The sequence below is a fragment of the Clytia hemisphaerica genome, unplaced genomic scaffold (genome assembly GCF_902728285.1).
Source record: "Clytia hemisphaerica strain Z4C2 unplaced genomic scaffold, Clytia hemisphaerica genome assembly, whole genome shotgun sequence".
NCBI classification, from domain to species: domain Eukaryota; kingdom Metazoa; phylum Cnidaria; class Hydrozoa; order Leptothecata; family Clytiidae; genus Clytia; species Clytia hemisphaerica.
The window spans coordinates 302,583-319,806 of NW_027104356.1; the positions used below are offsets into that span (position 1 = coordinate 302,583).

Sequence of the window (17,224 nt, forward strand, 5' to 3'; positions counted from 1 at the left end):
AATAAATGTGCAATCACATTTAAGGACATTTTGACCGATTACAAGTTCTAATAAAAAGCGTCACTTGACACCATGCTGTTTCAACAACAACAAACCACAAAAAATGAGAGAAATAATTGGATTAGCGATTAAACAGTACGTCATCTACTCAAGATTTCTACATCCTCGGTAGTATAGTGGTAAGTATCCCCGCCTGTCACGCGGGAGACCGGGGTTCGATTCCCCGCCGGGGAGGATACTTTTTTCTAGCGTCTGCGTGATAAAATATAACCGTCTCGCGTGCCCCCCCCCCACAGTAGTATAACGAGTTTATGTATGTGTGTTTTTCTGCGACGGAAACGGTAAGGTTCTAATTTGGTTAGCTCCTGACCATCTGGACGACGGTATGTCAGCACTTTTACCTCGAATTTACGGGTCAGAAGTGCGGGCTATTCCAAATCGCTTCAGTCACTCTACCGTCCTCAAAAGTGCAAATACATAAACTCGCTATAGTCTAGGGTAGTAGGAACTTGGGTTTACTTACCTGTAGGGCATTTAGTATGCTGAAGATATAGGCCAGTGCAACAGAACTACTTGAAACATGCATCAAACCGAACAGCCAGGTGACACCGAGAATAAACATCAGGACGAAACAACCTTTCATCCAATACCTAATGAAGAAAATGAAAAAGAAATTCATTACGAAGCATGTCATTCTAAATCTAAGCCCGGAAAAAATGAATGGGGTGCTTTCATCCATACATATACGGCTTTAGATTTAGAACGCCATGTTACAAAGCTAAAGGCTACAGCTAAATCAAACCTCTGATATTCAAAACCTTCTTCTCTGGTCTGGAACTCAACCCAAAACCATTCATATTCCCTTGAATCAAATTGAGATTCTCCATACTTCAAATCCTTATCCTTTCATAAAATGATGCATCAAAATTAATTCCCATACTGACAACTAACCATATGTGGGACATACACCCCTCTGCCCCAGTACAGGGTAAGCTCGTTAAGGTTAAGGAGGGGGCTCACCATAGAAACATAAATTTTTAAAATTACAACTGGAAAAATTGGCTAAAATCTCTCGAAAATATAGAATATCCCCATTAGGATTTAAATAGAAATTTTTATCCTCACTTTGGGGAAAAAAGTTCCGTCTGGGCTGTGAGACAGGGGTGTTAAAATCAATTAGTTCCATTCACTCACCAGACTTGTTGCTTGAAATCTTGGTCAGTATCTTTCACTCTTTCCGACATGATTTCGAACGCCAACCCAGTAACCATAATATTGAACTGGGATTAAGAAATGTAAGAAAATCAAAGCGGAATCAAAGCCCTAGAGTGCCCATATAGTGCTATTTGGGTGACGTTGACACTTTCAATTGCATTTTCAACCGTTAGAATGATTACCGCGTTTACCTTTAGAGGTCCCTCTAAAGAAATCAAAGCTCTACTTAAAATATCGACCTCCTCTTGAAACACATATTTAACCATATTGAATCATTGTGAGCTTGCCATGAAATGTTGTTTTCAGACACAAATTGATTCGAATAGGCCATTTCACAGTCGAAATGGATCATGGGTAATCAGGACTGATTGCGCCTCCATAACGGCTTTCTGTTGGCTAGACGCAATATATATATAAAAGTGGTCCGGATTACCCTGATTACCCATTATGCTTTGCGATAGTGAAATGGCCTATACTGACTTAGTTCGAACAGATTATGTGGTCCCCTTGAATACTTCACAGGAAAACTTTTTTAATTCAAACTAAACTAACTAATTTTTTCAACGTTCATTTATCGTTTTGTGAAATTATGGTTGTTAAATGGACGTTATTCTGACCTTTTGTGTCCATCGGGAAACTTACCAGTATAATGAGAAGGACAGGAGCAGCAAAGGACCAGATGAATCCATTCTCGTATGACAGCCAACAGCTAAAATTCCAAGCGAATGAATGAGCCTCTTTTCACGATAATTGCGCAAGTTTTGTGGAGAACATGTCAATGTGATATATTGGAGTCTCCATAACTCGAACACGCACAGGGAACAAAAATCTGTTTAAGGCAGGGCGGAAATCGAGTTATCAAGTAAGGTTTATATGGCATTTTTACCTAAAGGGATCATAAAACTTGTTCGAGTTAGGGAGGAATTCTAGTTGTAGAGGTGCGAGTTATGGAGATTAAACTCTACTAGCCCCTTAACAAAGGCTATTATCATGCAAACACTTTATTTTTTGCCACGCCCATATAATATCGAAAATCCTGGTTTTGATTTTCTAAGCGGCGAATACTTGAATGTCATCACAGTTGTGTAATCAGGAATCACTTACTAAGCCTCAGTTCCATAGTATTGTGGATAAACAACAGCAAATATACCAACATATACTGCAGGTACCACTGAAAAAGAAATAAGAAAAATGTTGTTAATTAAAGATTGTACGCCTATATGTGAAATACATGTGAATGCACGATATAGCGTTGGTGAAACCTACTCATGTAACATTATACTTTATACGTTGAAAAAACATTGAAAAAACGTTTCGTGCAAATTCAACAATTTTAAGAAAAATACACTTTTTCATAAAAACAAACTGTATGAGAACATATAGTCAGTCAACTCTCTCTAATTCGAATCTCTTAAATTTGAATTTTTCTGTAATTCGAACTAAAATATTGGTCCTCTCAGCTAGACAGTGGTGTAAATTACTCTCTGTAATTAGAGAAAAATTATAATTTGAAGAAACTGTTGGTCCCTGGAAGATGGAATGAGAATCAACTGTAAATTACTTACACCAGCAGGCTGCTTGGAATAATTTTCGTTTGAACAATTTTTGATCTTTGAAGACTTTCCTCAACATGTAGTAAAGGAGAACGCCTTCGATTGCCATCCATACAAACGAGACGAGGTAAAGATACTCCAGCAGTGCTGCTACAACACGGCAAGCAACCTGAAAATAGGGAAATATTAACAAGAAAATCTTCTTTTTCCCAATAGCCATCTTGATCAATGCAATGATGGGAAGTGATTGATTCGACAATATCGTGACAATTCATTGACCAAGCATCGGGCCTTTCATTAGCATGTGGTGGTGATGTATGTACTTTTTATGTGCTTTGTCAAAGTTCGGTTTCTTGTTTATGTTATTTTTAATTTACGATTTCATTTTCGAATAAGAAATCATGAATTGGGCGAACCTTTTTATCTGTCCCCTTACTCTCATCTCCTTATTAATCGCTTACAATTGCAGAGGAAAACTTGTGGCGGTCAGGAAGTAGTCTGTAAACAGACCAGCTATACGGAAGTTTTAAATTTTGTTGCTTTCCATTCATGACTGGGTAAAATTGTCAAAATAAACGTTACCTTATTTTGTGTTTGGTTGATACCAGCAAGAAAGACGATGCTCGCGAGTAATAATGAAATAACCAAGTTTCTATGGTAACTCGTCCTGGCCGACCGTAAGAATCTAAAATAGCAGATTTTTAGTGGGCTCCCAATTAGTGTTCATTGAATGATTTTTGTCCTTGAGGTCACCAAAAGTCTTGAGCTAAAAGTGTGTTTTTCTGTGACGGAGACGGTAAGGTTCTAATTTTTCTAGATCCTGGCCAGCTGAGGACAGTAAATCAGCACTTTTACCGTCCTCAGTAAATCAGCACTTTTACCGTCCTCAATTTCGCTTCAGTCACTCTACCGTCCTCAAAAACGCAAATACATAAACTCGCTAATGTATTTTCCAGGGAGGGAGGGAATCAAAATTCAAAGTCAGATCAGGAGAAAGGGGAATCAAAGGCTTGTGAAGTTGAGAAGGAAATAAACATCCCTAAAGCGTGTATACCGAGTTTATCGTTCTACATCTGCAATTTGAGCTTTGGTAAGCTCTGGATAAGGCTGGATAAGGCTATCACTGTGTCTCACTATCATTCTGTCGATTGGTAGTGTGAAGGTATTGATCACAGACTTGCACCGCAATGGACTGTGTTCGAATCCCAAGCACTATTCCAGGCATGGTGTTAGGTAAGTATGTTAACAGACTCTCTACATTCCCTCATATCCCCCTAAAGCAATTACAGTTAGGGTAAAACAAAGTTGGGACAAACAATCGTAAATTTATTTGTCCTTGGAACGCGGATACACTCAATCTCTTTACAAAACATTGAGATAAAAATTTCGGAAGCCTTTTCAAACACGAAGAGCATTCTTACCTGAAACACGTGAAGGTCAAAAGTGCGATTACCAAGGCAACGATAGAGATGGTCAAACAAATAATGGTGATGATACGAAGACTGATCCCATGTACTGAATTCTAATGGAGAAACGGGAGTTATCAAAATATGTGTTTACATAGTTTTTACTTTCGCAACAACGAAATTTTCTTATTTTGTTTTGGTGTTAAGTATAAAGCGGTACAGGCAAGGAAATAACATGTAACCATTTGAAAGCACAAAGTTCTCGATTAGCATAATACATTCAACATTAAGTGACATTGACTCAAACATTGAGGCACAATATTTTTATCCCTTTTGCTAGCTCTTCCTACTAGATAAAAATCGCTGGAAATAATGTTAAAATCTACAATATCGACTGTGAGCTGAAGTAAAGAGATATATTAAATTCGAAAATATTTGCTGTGAAAGGCAATAGGTCTACAAAACAAAAGCTTACAATAATGACTTGAGTACCGGCAGGTGTCACGCTCATTAGAACGGCGAAATTTGTCAAATGATAGCAATGGCACGTCGTCGAGTTGGCGTCACTCTTGTTGACATAGCAACCTGATGATGACCAAGATCTGAAAAAAGAATAGTAATATGTGAATGGGCTGTTCTATTAAGTTTCCATACATATGGTGGACGAACCTTTTCTAGGCAAAAAAATTGCAAAAGAACCCTTGGAAAAATTCTTCTTATACCTTAAAAGTGAGGATAGATGAACTAAAATCAGTCTTTTACCCCCTGGAGATTTTGGAATAACCTTTTTCTCCCTGGAAAAATGAAAAAATACTCCTTTATACTTCCTGGAGATTCTCCTTCGGTTACCCCCTGGAAATACTCGTCCAATCCCCTGTATGGATATAAAATTGAATGGCCCAATAGGATACCGGGATCTAAGTAGAAGAGTCTACTGCAAAAAGGTATATTACTAAGTTACTTTGTTAGTGTGGTCGTTATACGGAAGGTATCAGTTGTGCTTAGCAGAAATAATTTTGAAAGTTTTATTGAGATATTGACAGTCTTTAACCTCCAAAATGGGACTAAACACGTGTAGAACCTAGCCACAGTGTTAATTTTGAATTGTTAACCAATTATGAAGTCCAAAACTTTGATTTTGTTCTACTGATTGTACCAGAGACTCGACGTCGAAATTATAAAAAAATACCTTTCTGTACTATTCCAGAAAACACAAGAGGGGTCGGTAACGATCGAATTCTAAAAAATAAAACAATAAACGATACAGTCGTTAATAACGCATATTAATTTGACGTTTTACTATTCGATATGCTGCATTATTCGATGAAAATTCTCTTTCCGATCCCCTTAAAATTCGAATCAGAGAGTGATAACTGCATGACAGCAGGTGTTCTGACAGGGTTTCAAGTAGGTTTTCCAGAATATTGAGAGATAAAGGAGAGTCTGAATCGCCTTAAGGATTTCTATGCACTTCGCATCATTCATGACAGGTACACATTCATAAGCCACAAAAACCTCCGAAATGATACTAAAGTCGTTTTACACAAAGCCTGCCCACAGTACTGAATGAAATACAATTGTCGTTACTGTCCAGTTAGTTAATCGATTTACCAATTGAAGAATAGGATTACGTACCTCAGGATGTGGAACTTCAATAATAACAGGATCTTTTCGGAAAGTCAGTGATTTTACACCATCAACGCTCGCTGAGATTACAGTTTCACTCACTGACCTGAGAAAGAAATAACAAACAACATGCTGAATGGACCTACCTGATGATGAGAATCAAATACAAATAGGACAAACAGCAAGAGATTACTCTCTTGCCCAGAAGTGTAGCGAGCAGCTTGAAGTATCACAGTTCAAATACATATCGACCTGTGAAGTATAGTTAAAGTCGTAGATACTGGGGTGAATAAATATTTTAGCGTGAGTCAAAAAACCCATGTTGACAACTTTCTGGTCCAAATTTGCCGACAAAATTATTTTTTCAAAAATCGGGCTCCATCTGAAATTAAATGTTACCATTTTATATCACTACGCAGAAAAAAGGAAAAAAAAAGGAATTTCCCCAAATAAGAAAATTCGATTTTTTACGGCCAAAAAAAATTGAGCCACTTTTTAGAGAACCTTGTCTACTATCTTTGTCCAAAAAATTAGAAAAAACTAATGAAAAAGAAAGAAAAAAATACCAAACCAATCTCGAGAAATGCTCTTTTTTCTAAATATGGCAAAAGGGAAGTTCCCCAAATAAGAAAATCCGATTTTTACGGCCTAAAAACATTTTCCGGAAAGAACGACTTGAGCCACTTTTTAGAGAACATTGTCCTTATCCTATCTTTATTCTATCTATCCTATCTTTATGCATAAAATCAGAAAAAACTAATGAAGCAATCTCACACAAAGTCCAAAAAACCCTATTTTTAGGCACTTTTTGGCCCAAATTTTTTCCCAAATAAATCTTTTTTCGACAATCGGGCTCCGTCACATTTAGGGAATCACTATCTTACATCACTGTGCAAAAAATCAGCGGAGTTTTGCCGGATCGTGTTAAGGATTTTGCAGTGATAGACCTAAACCACATTCCTTGTTTTCGGAAATTGTCAGGTCCAACCAAATTATTTTCAGGCTCATGTCCAAGGGTCGTTGAGCCAAGCTGGGGATGCGACACATCAAAGTCCGACTATAATTCCTCTCCGATAGGAAAATGAACCCGGTACTTTAGAGCTTTAGCATGGGCGGCCGCCAATCCACCATCGGAATATCAGATGAGTAATTATAACTTCAAACTTTTTTTACGCCGGAGAAAATAAGTGTGCTGATTCAGGGAAAAGAAAATCTCCAAAAAATCCCGGAAACTTAAATGGCTGCGATGAGTAAATTCACTAGTATCATGATAAAGAAGTTTATGATTTCACAAACAAAATCCCCCTGCTTACTTAAGCAGTTTCGTTTAAACAGAATGCATGATGTAACAGAATTGGGCACGAATATTGCATCAAGTCGTGCATAGAAGGGGATAAATAAATAAATTCACTAGTAACATGATAAAGAAGTTTATGAATTCACAAACAAAATCCCCCCCTGCTGCTTACTTAAGCAGTTTTCGTTTAAGCAGAATGCATGACGTAACAGAATTGGACATAAATATTGCATCAAGTCGTGCATATAGAAAGGGAAAATAGATTACAAATTATTTTCTTTTTAATGAGGATGGAGATTTTTATTGATTTTTATCTCTCCATTGTAGAGTTAGTTTATCCCCTTCCATTATCAAATTACCACATATAGAGCTATAAATACAAGAAAATCGCATTAGATTCATCAAACTGCCAAGATTTGGATAACTATTTGTTTCTGAAAACTTCGACTTCTGTGATAGACATTCATTTACTGAGAATCTTTTTCAAGATAGATACAGACAATTCAATAAAAATGCTGAAGATATTGACTGGTTTAGCGTTTCTAATTTTTGCAATCAACTTTGGACAAGATTATGAAGGCAAGTCTTTGGTATCAGCTGAACCTGTTCAAAATCAAAAACATGTCCATAATGAAATTCAAGACTTTTTAAATCTCGATGATCGAAATGATGAAGAAGATGAAGTTCTCGTGAGAGTAAAACGCTCCCCCGACCCAAACCCCCAACCCAGAGGAGGGCGTGGAGGCGGGTTCAGGGGCGGTTCAAGATATAGAGGCGGGTCAACATATCGTGGTGGAAGTTATGGATCGAGCGGAGGTGGAAATTTATCAACTGGTGCTATTCTTGGAATCGTTTTTGGAATTTTAGGTGGATGTGCAGTTATTGCGATTTTAATGTATTTATGTTCTAATTAAATAAAGGGCAGTTAATCTTATCGTAAAAGAAGTGCCTGTCTCCATGTGGAAGTAGCCTGAAAAATTGACATTTTCAAAATCTTGATGACTGAGATACTGACTATAAGAGTTTGAAGCTGTGGGATCGTCCAAGTGTATAAAATATTTCATTCATATAGTACATTTCTTCATTGAATTTTAATTTACTTTGTTTAAAAGAATGAGTGTCAGAAGACTTTGACTTTGAATTCGCCTCTCTCTTAGAATACATGATAAACATGACATACAAAAGAGTCGTGCCGCGAAGCGCATGTCAAAACGTACATTGAGTCAAATTTTCGATGTCATTTTTATCGAAATAATCAGTAGAGAAAGGAGCCTTTTTTTCAAATATCGTATTACTTCAAATAAACATCCCTCCTAAAATTCAAAATTTTTATAAAAGACCCTTTTATAAACGCCCAGTTCGTTTATTCGAAGTAATACGGTAGGTGTTTCGTTAAAATGTGATATTAAATGGATTTTCTTAATCGACCCGTATGTTTTCTTGATTTGTAAAAGTCTTATCATATTTCTACTTTTAGTATTGTAGGAAAAATTGTAATATCCAATGTAAATATATAAACATATACAAGTTGTATTTTTCAAACAAGAATAAAAATGAAATTTGAGAACAAAGTGAATTTTGATATTCGTCATGTACAAAATATAAATTTCTGTCTGATGTAGCTAACAAAACTTTGACATGTTATACATTTTCTGTTAGGCCAACTATTTTTGAGTCTGAAAATTTAAGAATCGCAAAGAAAAAATTTGATGAAGAAGAAAATGAAGACTTTTGCAACGAAGAGTATTTCAAAAGGAACCTGAAACATAACTTTTATGCTCAAATACATAAATCAATTTTTTGACTATGACTTAAGCACACGTATTTTATACAGAAACAAAGAACATGCTGAATGGACCTACCTGATGATGAGAATCAGATAAAAATAGGAAAAATAGCAAGAGAGTAAAAAAGCTTGAATAGATAGCTCAAATTAATATCGACCTGCGAAGTATAGTTAAATGAAATGCTCTTTTTCCCTAAAATGACATAAGGGAATTTCCCCCAATAAAAAAATCCGATTTTTACGGCAAAAAAGAATTTCCCAAAAAAAACTGCTTGAGCCACTTTCTGGGAATCATTTTGTATCACTGTGCAAAAAATCAGAAAAAACTAATGAGCCAATCCTGAGAAAAGCTGGTATCAGACGAACGAACGGTGAAACGGACGAACATCAGTTGATTTAAAGGACATCAGTTGATTTAAAGGACATCCGTGGTAGATCCAAAAAAAGTGATTTGAATTTTGAGATTGACCCTTTTTTCATTAGATGGGACCCTCCCCCCACCATGAAGAAAGGGCCAATCTCAAAACTTAAGGTTAGCCAAACAGAAAAATTCTTAGTTTTCTCAGACACTAATTTTGAGATTAGACCTTTTGCCTCGATGGCAGCGAAGTTTCAATTCATTTGCGTAGAATACAGCTTTTTCTTAAAATTGACCTTCGACAGTTTAACTTACGCAAATTTAATTTGACCTAGCTTAAATTTGTGAAGATACCTTCCATCTTTGGGCTGTTGAAGATATTTGCCAATGTTATCATAGGATGCGTAGATGACGTTTGAAACAGCACCTGTTTAAACGGCGAAGATAATGGAAATATAACAATTGTGACAAGTAACCGACGATTTTAATTTATTTACAATATAATAATTTATTGACATTGTAATAATTAGTACGGTTCGTCTCTAGAAGAAGGCTCTGTAAAAAAAAAAAGGTTTTTTCAATAGATTTAGAGGTAATGTTCGGGAACTATATTTTAGCTTAGTGAGCACACTCTCTAAATGAGGAGATAAGATAGCCACAGTCTGTCTATAAACTCTCAAATTCAATAAAACGTTAAATGAACGTTGAAGCAACGTTGTTTGCCACATCTGGGTATTGGAGATTGGGTTCAAGTTTTCTACGTCAAGGAGCATTACCCAGGTTAGTATGGAGAGAACACACATTCTCTGAAGACCTTTTGAAAAGAACTGTACATATTTACAGCTAATTTGAGCTCATTATATTCTCTGTAATTAGTGACGATTTAGATTCCACGTTCGTCAGCGAGAGTCGACTGTATATAAATGGTCAAGTAGTATACCTGATCTTGCGATTTCCATAACTGGGAGTTGAATGGAATAGAAATTGGTCGAGTTATTTTCTTGTTTGACGAAAAGATTCGATTCCTTGTTAAGTTTGACTGCTTGTAAAACTGAATTCAAAGAGAGAAATACGTTAAAAAAATCAGTAGTAAGTGGAAGATTCTTTCAGCCCTTAGAGCCAAGCCAAGCATAAACGTAATGAGCAGATACAATTTAGCTATTATAAATATTTGTACACCATGTAGATCTAAATTTTCAGGCTACCAGTAGTAGACACTGACTTTTATATATCTGAAGTAGATCTAGCGATCTCGATGCATTTACACCGCTATTGAGTAGTGCTGCCATGCGGGATTGAGAAACTTTGTCCAGAGTACATAAAGGTCAGTGGCTGGTAGTAAGCCAGTAATGCGTGCAGGGTAGTGTGGGGTATCGGCGTCTAGAGGGGTAGTGATTTTCTATACGATATATATTTCTTATACATCTCTAGTTTTTGGAATGAAGAAATGAATAACGTTTAAGAGGGCTTTTGGACTCCAGAAGGTCTGAAGTAGGGGGTCCTATTGGGCCCGGGTAAGCCTCTTAACCTTTGAGCACAGCCGAGCCAAACCAAGCATAATAGTTACGAACGGCTTTACCATCTATAACTACATCTAACGATTATTAGTATCTCTACACCATGCCAGTGGGAGTCCTAAATATTAATTCTAGATTACTAAAACCATGAGTACGATCTCGAAAAAGAAATGGTGAAAAATTTCATACCAAGGTTTCTTTGAGTGCTTTCGAATTCTTTATTCGTCTTTTGTCGCATTTTGGAAGCGAGTTGTTCTGAAAAATTGATCAACTGTTCCGCTACATTCATTCGGCTTTCCTGGAAACAAATACGAAAATCGTTTTACTTATGGTTTTAGTAATAATTGCTCAGTCAAAATGCAGGGAGTGCAGTTCAAACGCTTTCACATTACTTGACTACCCAAAGGGTTGAACTGATATGGCGTGACTTCTTTCGATAAACATAAACCACCTCCGTGTTCTTAAGCTTTATTTCTAAAGGTAGCTCTTTATTTCATTGATAAGTTGGTGCAAACTTAATCCTTGACTGAATAGAGCCAATCAGACAACCAGAGCACAGCAGTCCTCGAGTGTCTGATTAAAACGTGGCTTATCGACAACTTTTGAATACAAAGTGAATACTTTAACAATGGAATAAGCGTATAAACCCACAAACCATTGGTAAGTTAAGTCCATACCTCAGGTATATCAAACCATCCATCGCTTGATTTTTTGTCGATTAGATTGCTTGCTACTGCTGTGATACCCTACAACAAATAGACGATGAAATTGGAGTTGACAGGTGTGTTGTGGATGAGCAAGAAGAGTGCCCTTTCTGGGGAGTTTTTAAAAGCGGAGGCTCTTACTGACTTTGGGCTTCACAGCGTACTACCTTCAGTGTGATAAATATTTACAATTCATTTTTGTAATACTAAAAGCTACCTGCTGAGGAGAGGCAAGACAATGAAGGGAAAATGAAAATTGATGATGAAAGTACGAAATGTTAATGGTTGAAAATTACTAGAAAAACTCCTTGTGACTATACAGATATCGCTGTCATCAAGGCAAAAGGTCCAATCTCAAAATTAGTGTCTGAGGAAACTAAGAATTTTTCTGTTTTGCTAACTTTAAATTTTGACATTGACCCTTTTTCATGTAGATGGGATTCCTTCACTATGAAAAAAGGGCCATTGAGGATTTAAGGTTTTAGGGCCAGCTCAAGATTTAAAGTTAGCCAAGCAGAAAAATTCTCAGTCTTCTCAGACACTAATTTTGAGATTGGACCTTTTGCCTTGATGGCAGCGATATAGAGGTTTTCCAGTTTGACTAGGTTACGCAGTTTCCGCCATTATGGAAAAAAAACATTCGAATCGCATAAGCAATCGTCTCTACAAATTCGAACGCTTTCCATAATGGCGGATATTCATTAAGTCGCTTATCTTACCCGAAACTAAGAAGAACTCTTTAGTGAGGTCAGTTAAAAGAAGAAAAATCGTGCAAATTGTGATAAAAGCATGAAATTTGGTACAGAGGTCAAGAATGGAGAGGGGAGACAAGCGTCAAATGTCATGTGTCACTCCCTGTCAGCATTTGTTGACAAATAAAAATATAGCTCTAAAATATATCATATTATGCATCGTTGGAAAGATAATTGAAAACCCTACCTCAGCAATTTGTTCAATGTGTTGATGTTTCTTAGCGTTAATTACTCTTTCGAACACCGACGAAGCATACTCCAAAGATAGTTTGATGTCTCCACCGTATAGTTCAATGTATCTCGTCACATTCTCTAGTTCTCGTATGGCTTTCAATTCCTGACCAATTCGGTCCGCAAACTAAGAAAATTGAAATCTAGTCGTGTTAAATTCAAAAAGAAAGAAAATACCGAAAAAGAAAATTTCTCTTGAATGTTTTGCTTTTTAATAAGAGTAATATTAATTGCTTACAGATCACTTTTAATTTACAAGCTTCTTTACATTGGATTGACACGTATGTGGAGCAAGATTGGTCAAAAAGAGGAAAAGAAAGCCGGTATCCATTTGTGCGCGATGCGATCGCACTTTTTGGCTTCAAGCCTTTTTGCTTGGAAAAAAGATTACGTCATAAAAATGTAGCGCGCGCTCGAAAAGGAATTTGAACACATTTCTACTTTTTTCAACCGTTACGTCAGATCGCGCCAATAGAGTTGCTTCATTTTTCTTTTGATCAATAGCATGGAAACTTTGTTCAAAAAAGTGCGATTGAGGCGCGCGCAACCTTTAGGACCGGCCTATAGTGTTTACTTACGAGAACCTCCAGGTCACTAATTTCATTAGAAACGCATTCACTGAGATCAGGGTGTCTGTAGATCGCATGTGATGAAATGGTCGCTCGCTGGCAATGTCTTTTAGCGAATCCTGAAATGAGAAAGGTATCATGTGGTCGTTATTTTGAAGGATTTGCAGAAGTTTGGTCCTTAGGAAGTTCGAGACGACGAAAGCTGATTGTAATGACATATTTTCTAGTCACGCTAGACGACTAGACGACAAAGAACATTGCGGTTTGCTCATACTCTTTTAGACTGGAGTCGTTTATAATGCATGTATAATACTAATAATAAACACAAATAATGATACGGGATTTAGTTTGTATAAACGACTGGAAGAATCCGGTGTTCCAGCCTTTTAGATACCGGGCCTAGCTACGCAGAAACTTGCGTATCGAAAAAACAATTTATCAAGCAACAACAAACTCTCAAAATAAAATCAACTCAAATGAAACATTTTTAACACACAAATCCACACACATTTTATTTTCTAGAACTTTTTTTGAGCGGGAAAAAATTTTAATTGCGATATTGACACTTTTTTTTTGTTTGGAGTTAGTGCACAAAGGTTTCTAGACGACTAAAATTTACTTTTTTGCTTTATTTCTAATATGTCTGAATTAGTCGTCTAGCTTGCTAGACTAATACTCTTTATATAATTATGAAAACAAGAAATAAAATAAATAAGCGATAAATAATGGAAAGAAAAAATTATAGTCTGATGTTATCCCATAACTACGGTGGCCGAGAAAGCTCAACCAAGATTTAAATTTTCAAAATACGAATTTAAATATTCGAATTTAAATATTCAAAATACAGATTTAAATATTAGAATATGAATTTAAATATCAAAATACAGATTTAAATATTAGAATATGAATTTAAATATCAAAATACAGATTTAAATATTAGAATACGAATTTAAATATTAGAATATGAATTTAAATATCAAAATACGAATTTAAATACTCGAATATGAATTTTAATATTAAAAATACAGATTTAAATATTCAAAATACAGATTTAAATATTCGAATATTAATTTAAATATTCAAAATACGAATTTAAATATTAAAAATACAGATTTAAATATTCGAATATTAATTTAAATATTCAAAATAGGAATTTAAATATTAAAAATACAGATTTAAATATTCGAATATGAATTTAAATATCCAAAATACGAATTTAAGTATTCAAAATACAGATTTAAATATTAGAATATGAATTTAAATATTGGAATACGAATTTAAATATTAGAGTACGAATTTAGATATTAGAATACGAATTTAAATCTTCTAAACACGGATTTAAATATTCAAATATGAATTTAAATATTTTCTATCGGACTTAAATATTGGAATCCGATTTTAGCGGACCTTAATATTGTAATCCGGGTTTCAACAAAAGCTGGCTCGGGCCATTTGGCCTACTATATGGCCCACCTTTTGGCTCGCTGATTTTGCTGATTTTGCTGAATAATCAGTTTTTAAAAAAGCGAGTAAGAGTCGACCGTCGATATGAGGGGAAATTACGAAATTTATAGACCCGTGTGGCCCGGCAATCGTCCTTACGGGAAGGTCTTGCGCTGTACTTATTGTACTGATTTAAGGCAAAATCTAATCGGGCGCTGTGTCTTCAATTTTGGTGCTACGTCTTAGATATTTTGCAGGCTTATTTTCCATTCGGTAGAGATGCCTCACGGAAAGTTTGACCGACTAAAAACGCCGTACGGCCCGGCAATCGTCCTTACGGGGACGTCCTGCAGTGTACCTTTCGCGACCCGTAGCCTTGTGACCGGTGACGGTGGAGTGATGAAATTTGGGATGCTTTCCCCCTTCGATATGCTTGACGTCTCCAGAAAGTTTCAAGTCGTGAGCCCACCCAGTCCGGCGCTAGGAGAGGGGGTCATTTACGGTCCCGTGCGGGTCCTTTACGGTCCCGTAGCGCTCTTCTGTCAACTTTTCAGGACTTTGGACCTATTTTTTCGGAATCTACACCCAAAAAACATGAAATAAAAGATTTTAAAGGTGCCCCTGTCACGCTTCGAACTGGGGATTGCTAGTGTGTGAACCGAACGCCTTATGCCACTGGGCCAACGTCAAGCCGTTTTAACTTTTCAGGGATGTCATTCGTTCGCTAGCTTGACTTGGCCCAGAGCTCAATAGGGACCCCTCAAACTATTTTTTAGACCTGGCTGAATGGTAATTTTCCCCTTATATCGACGATCGACTCTTATTCGTTTTTTTTAAAACTGCTGTACGCCAAATGGCCTGGGCCAACTAGGCGAGCCAGCTTTTGTTGACACAATAATATTAATAAAATTACAATATTAAGGTCCGCTAAAATCAGATTCCAATATTTAAGTCCGATAGAAAATATTTAAATTCATATTTGAATATTTGAATCCGTGTTTAGAATATTTAAATTCGTACTCTAATATCTAAATTCGTATTCCAATATTTAAATTCATATTCTAATATTTAAATTCATATTCTAATATTTAAATCTGTATTTTGAATACTTAAATCCGTATTTTGGATATTTAAATTCATATTCGAATATTTAAATCTGTATTTTGAATACTTAAATCCGTATTTAGAATATTTAAATTCGTACTCTAATATTTAAATTCGTACTCTAATATCTAAATTCGTATTCCAATATTTAAATTCATATTCTAATATTTAAATTCATATTCTAATATTTAAATCTGTATTTTGAATACTTAAATCCGTGTTTAGAATATTTAAATTCGTACTCTAATATTTAAATTCGTACTCTAATATCTAAATTCGTACTCTAATATCTAAATTCGTATTCCAATATTTAAATTCATATTCTAATATTTAAATTCATATTCTAATATTTAAATCTGTATTTTGAATACTTAAATCCGTATTTTGGATATTTAAATTCATATTCGAATATTTAAATCTGTATTTTGAATACTTAAATCCGTATTTAGAATATTTAAATTCATATTCGAATATTTAAATCTGTTTTTTTAATATTTAAATTCGTATTTTGAATATTTAAATTCATATTCGAATATTTAAATCTGTATTTTTAATATTTAAATCCGTATTTTGGATATTTAAATTCATGTTCGAATATTTAAATCTGTATTTTTAATATTTAAATTCATATTCTAGTATTTAAATTCGTGTTTTGATATTTAAATTCATATTCTAATATTTAAATCTGTATTTTGATATTTAAATTCATATTTTAATATTTAAATCTGAAATTTGATATTTAAATTCATATTCTAATATTTAAATCTGTATTTTGAATATTAAAATTCGTATTTTGAATATTTAAATTCGTATTTTGAAAATTTAAATCTTGGTTGAGCTTTCTCGGCCACCGTACATAACAATCATTCCATTCTAATCTAACACCCATATTTATATATTATTCGAATTATAAACAACGGGAGTCGTTTTTCTCATTTTTCACTCATCCTTTTTTCAGACTTCTGTTGCGTAGTCTTTGAACCGTGTGTGCCTCAGTAACTAAAGCAGCTTTATTGAAGCAGTTGAGAAATAATAATTCATGGATAAATAATAACAAATCTTTTCTCACCTTCTGCACCGACAGGACAGGGAACTTCTGCTGTGTCGCCACCGAATGTCTTCGGCCAGTCAACACCTCGCTTTTGGTCACGTGCGCAGTAAAAAGACGAAGTGACGTATTCATGTGTTTCTAAGATTAAACGTTTAAAATAGAAAGTTTATGCAGTTAGAATAACCGAAATTAAAATCCATGGGTTGACTTTTTGTATCAAATAAGTCGAGAAACACTTACTCCGGCAAACACGACCGTTGCCATGGTAGCCTTTCGGACATACACAAACAAAACCATCAGGCTTGTTGACACATTTGGCCAAACCGTCACAATAATTCTCGTATGGTTGTAAACATTCGTTGCGATCTAAAATAATAGAAGAAATTGAAAAAGTTGAACATTTTCGTTTTCGTACCCATGGCAACCGGCTGTGCTTTTTGGTTTTAAAGATCAGCGAAGACCTTATTGCGAGTGCTATTAAAATGAAAGTAAATAGCTCGAGGTCCATAACCAAAATGCCCAGAAATGCCAACATTTTTCTGGTCCCATGAGAACTTTTGGCGTCTTTTTCCTTTCGAGAAAAACTACATTTAAGCTCTCCTGAACTCGACG

The 17,224-nt window shown here is 35.3% G+C and overlaps 1 protein-coding gene and 1 non-coding gene across 5 annotated transcripts in view; one reads left to right on the forward strand and one right to left on the reverse strand.

The window, feature by feature from the left end:
• LOC136818198 (adhesion G protein-coupled receptor L2-like) overlaps window positions 1-17,224 on the reverse strand; it is a 71,662-nt gene that overhangs the window by 7,619 nt on the left and 46,819 nt on the right. For all 4 annotated transcript variants that reach the window (XM_067074557.1, XM_067074554.1, XM_067074555.1 and 1 more), the window contains 18 exons: window positions 16,853-16,978; window positions 16,631-16,750; window positions 13,024-13,133; window positions 12,402-12,572; window positions 11,436-11,504; window positions 10,948-11,056; window positions 10,182-10,292; window positions 9,596-9,668; window positions 5,810-5,906; window positions 5,364-5,413; window positions 4,650-4,776; window positions 4,190-4,290; window positions 3,351-3,453; window positions 2,781-2,937; window positions 2,320-2,386; window positions 1,858-1,924; window positions 1,195-1,280; window positions 524-650 (listed from right to left, as the gene is read on the reverse strand). In XM_067074557.1, the coding sequence (XP_066930658.1) occupies window positions 524-650; window positions 1,195-1,280; window positions 1,858-1,924; window positions 2,320-2,386; window positions 2,781-2,937; window positions 3,351-3,453; window positions 4,190-4,290; window positions 4,650-4,776; window positions 5,364-5,413; window positions 5,810-5,906; window positions 9,596-9,668; window positions 10,182-10,292; window positions 10,948-11,056; window positions 11,436-11,504; window positions 12,402-12,572; window positions 13,024-13,133; window positions 16,631-16,750; window positions 16,853-16,978 (1,871 nt within the window). The remainder of the gene's footprint in view (window positions 1-523; window positions 651-1,194; window positions 1,281-1,857; window positions 1,925-2,319; window positions 2,387-2,780; window positions 2,938-3,350; window positions 3,454-4,189; window positions 4,291-4,649; window positions 4,777-5,363; window positions 5,414-5,809; window positions 5,907-9,595; window positions 9,669-10,181; window positions 10,293-10,947; window positions 11,057-11,435; window positions 11,505-12,401; window positions 12,573-13,023; window positions 13,134-16,630; window positions 16,751-16,852; window positions 16,979-17,224) is intronic.
• Trnad-guc (transfer RNA aspartic acid (anticodon GUC)) lies at window positions 163-234 on the forward strand. Its single transcript has one exon. It is a non-coding gene; the product is annotated as a tRNA-Asp (tRNA).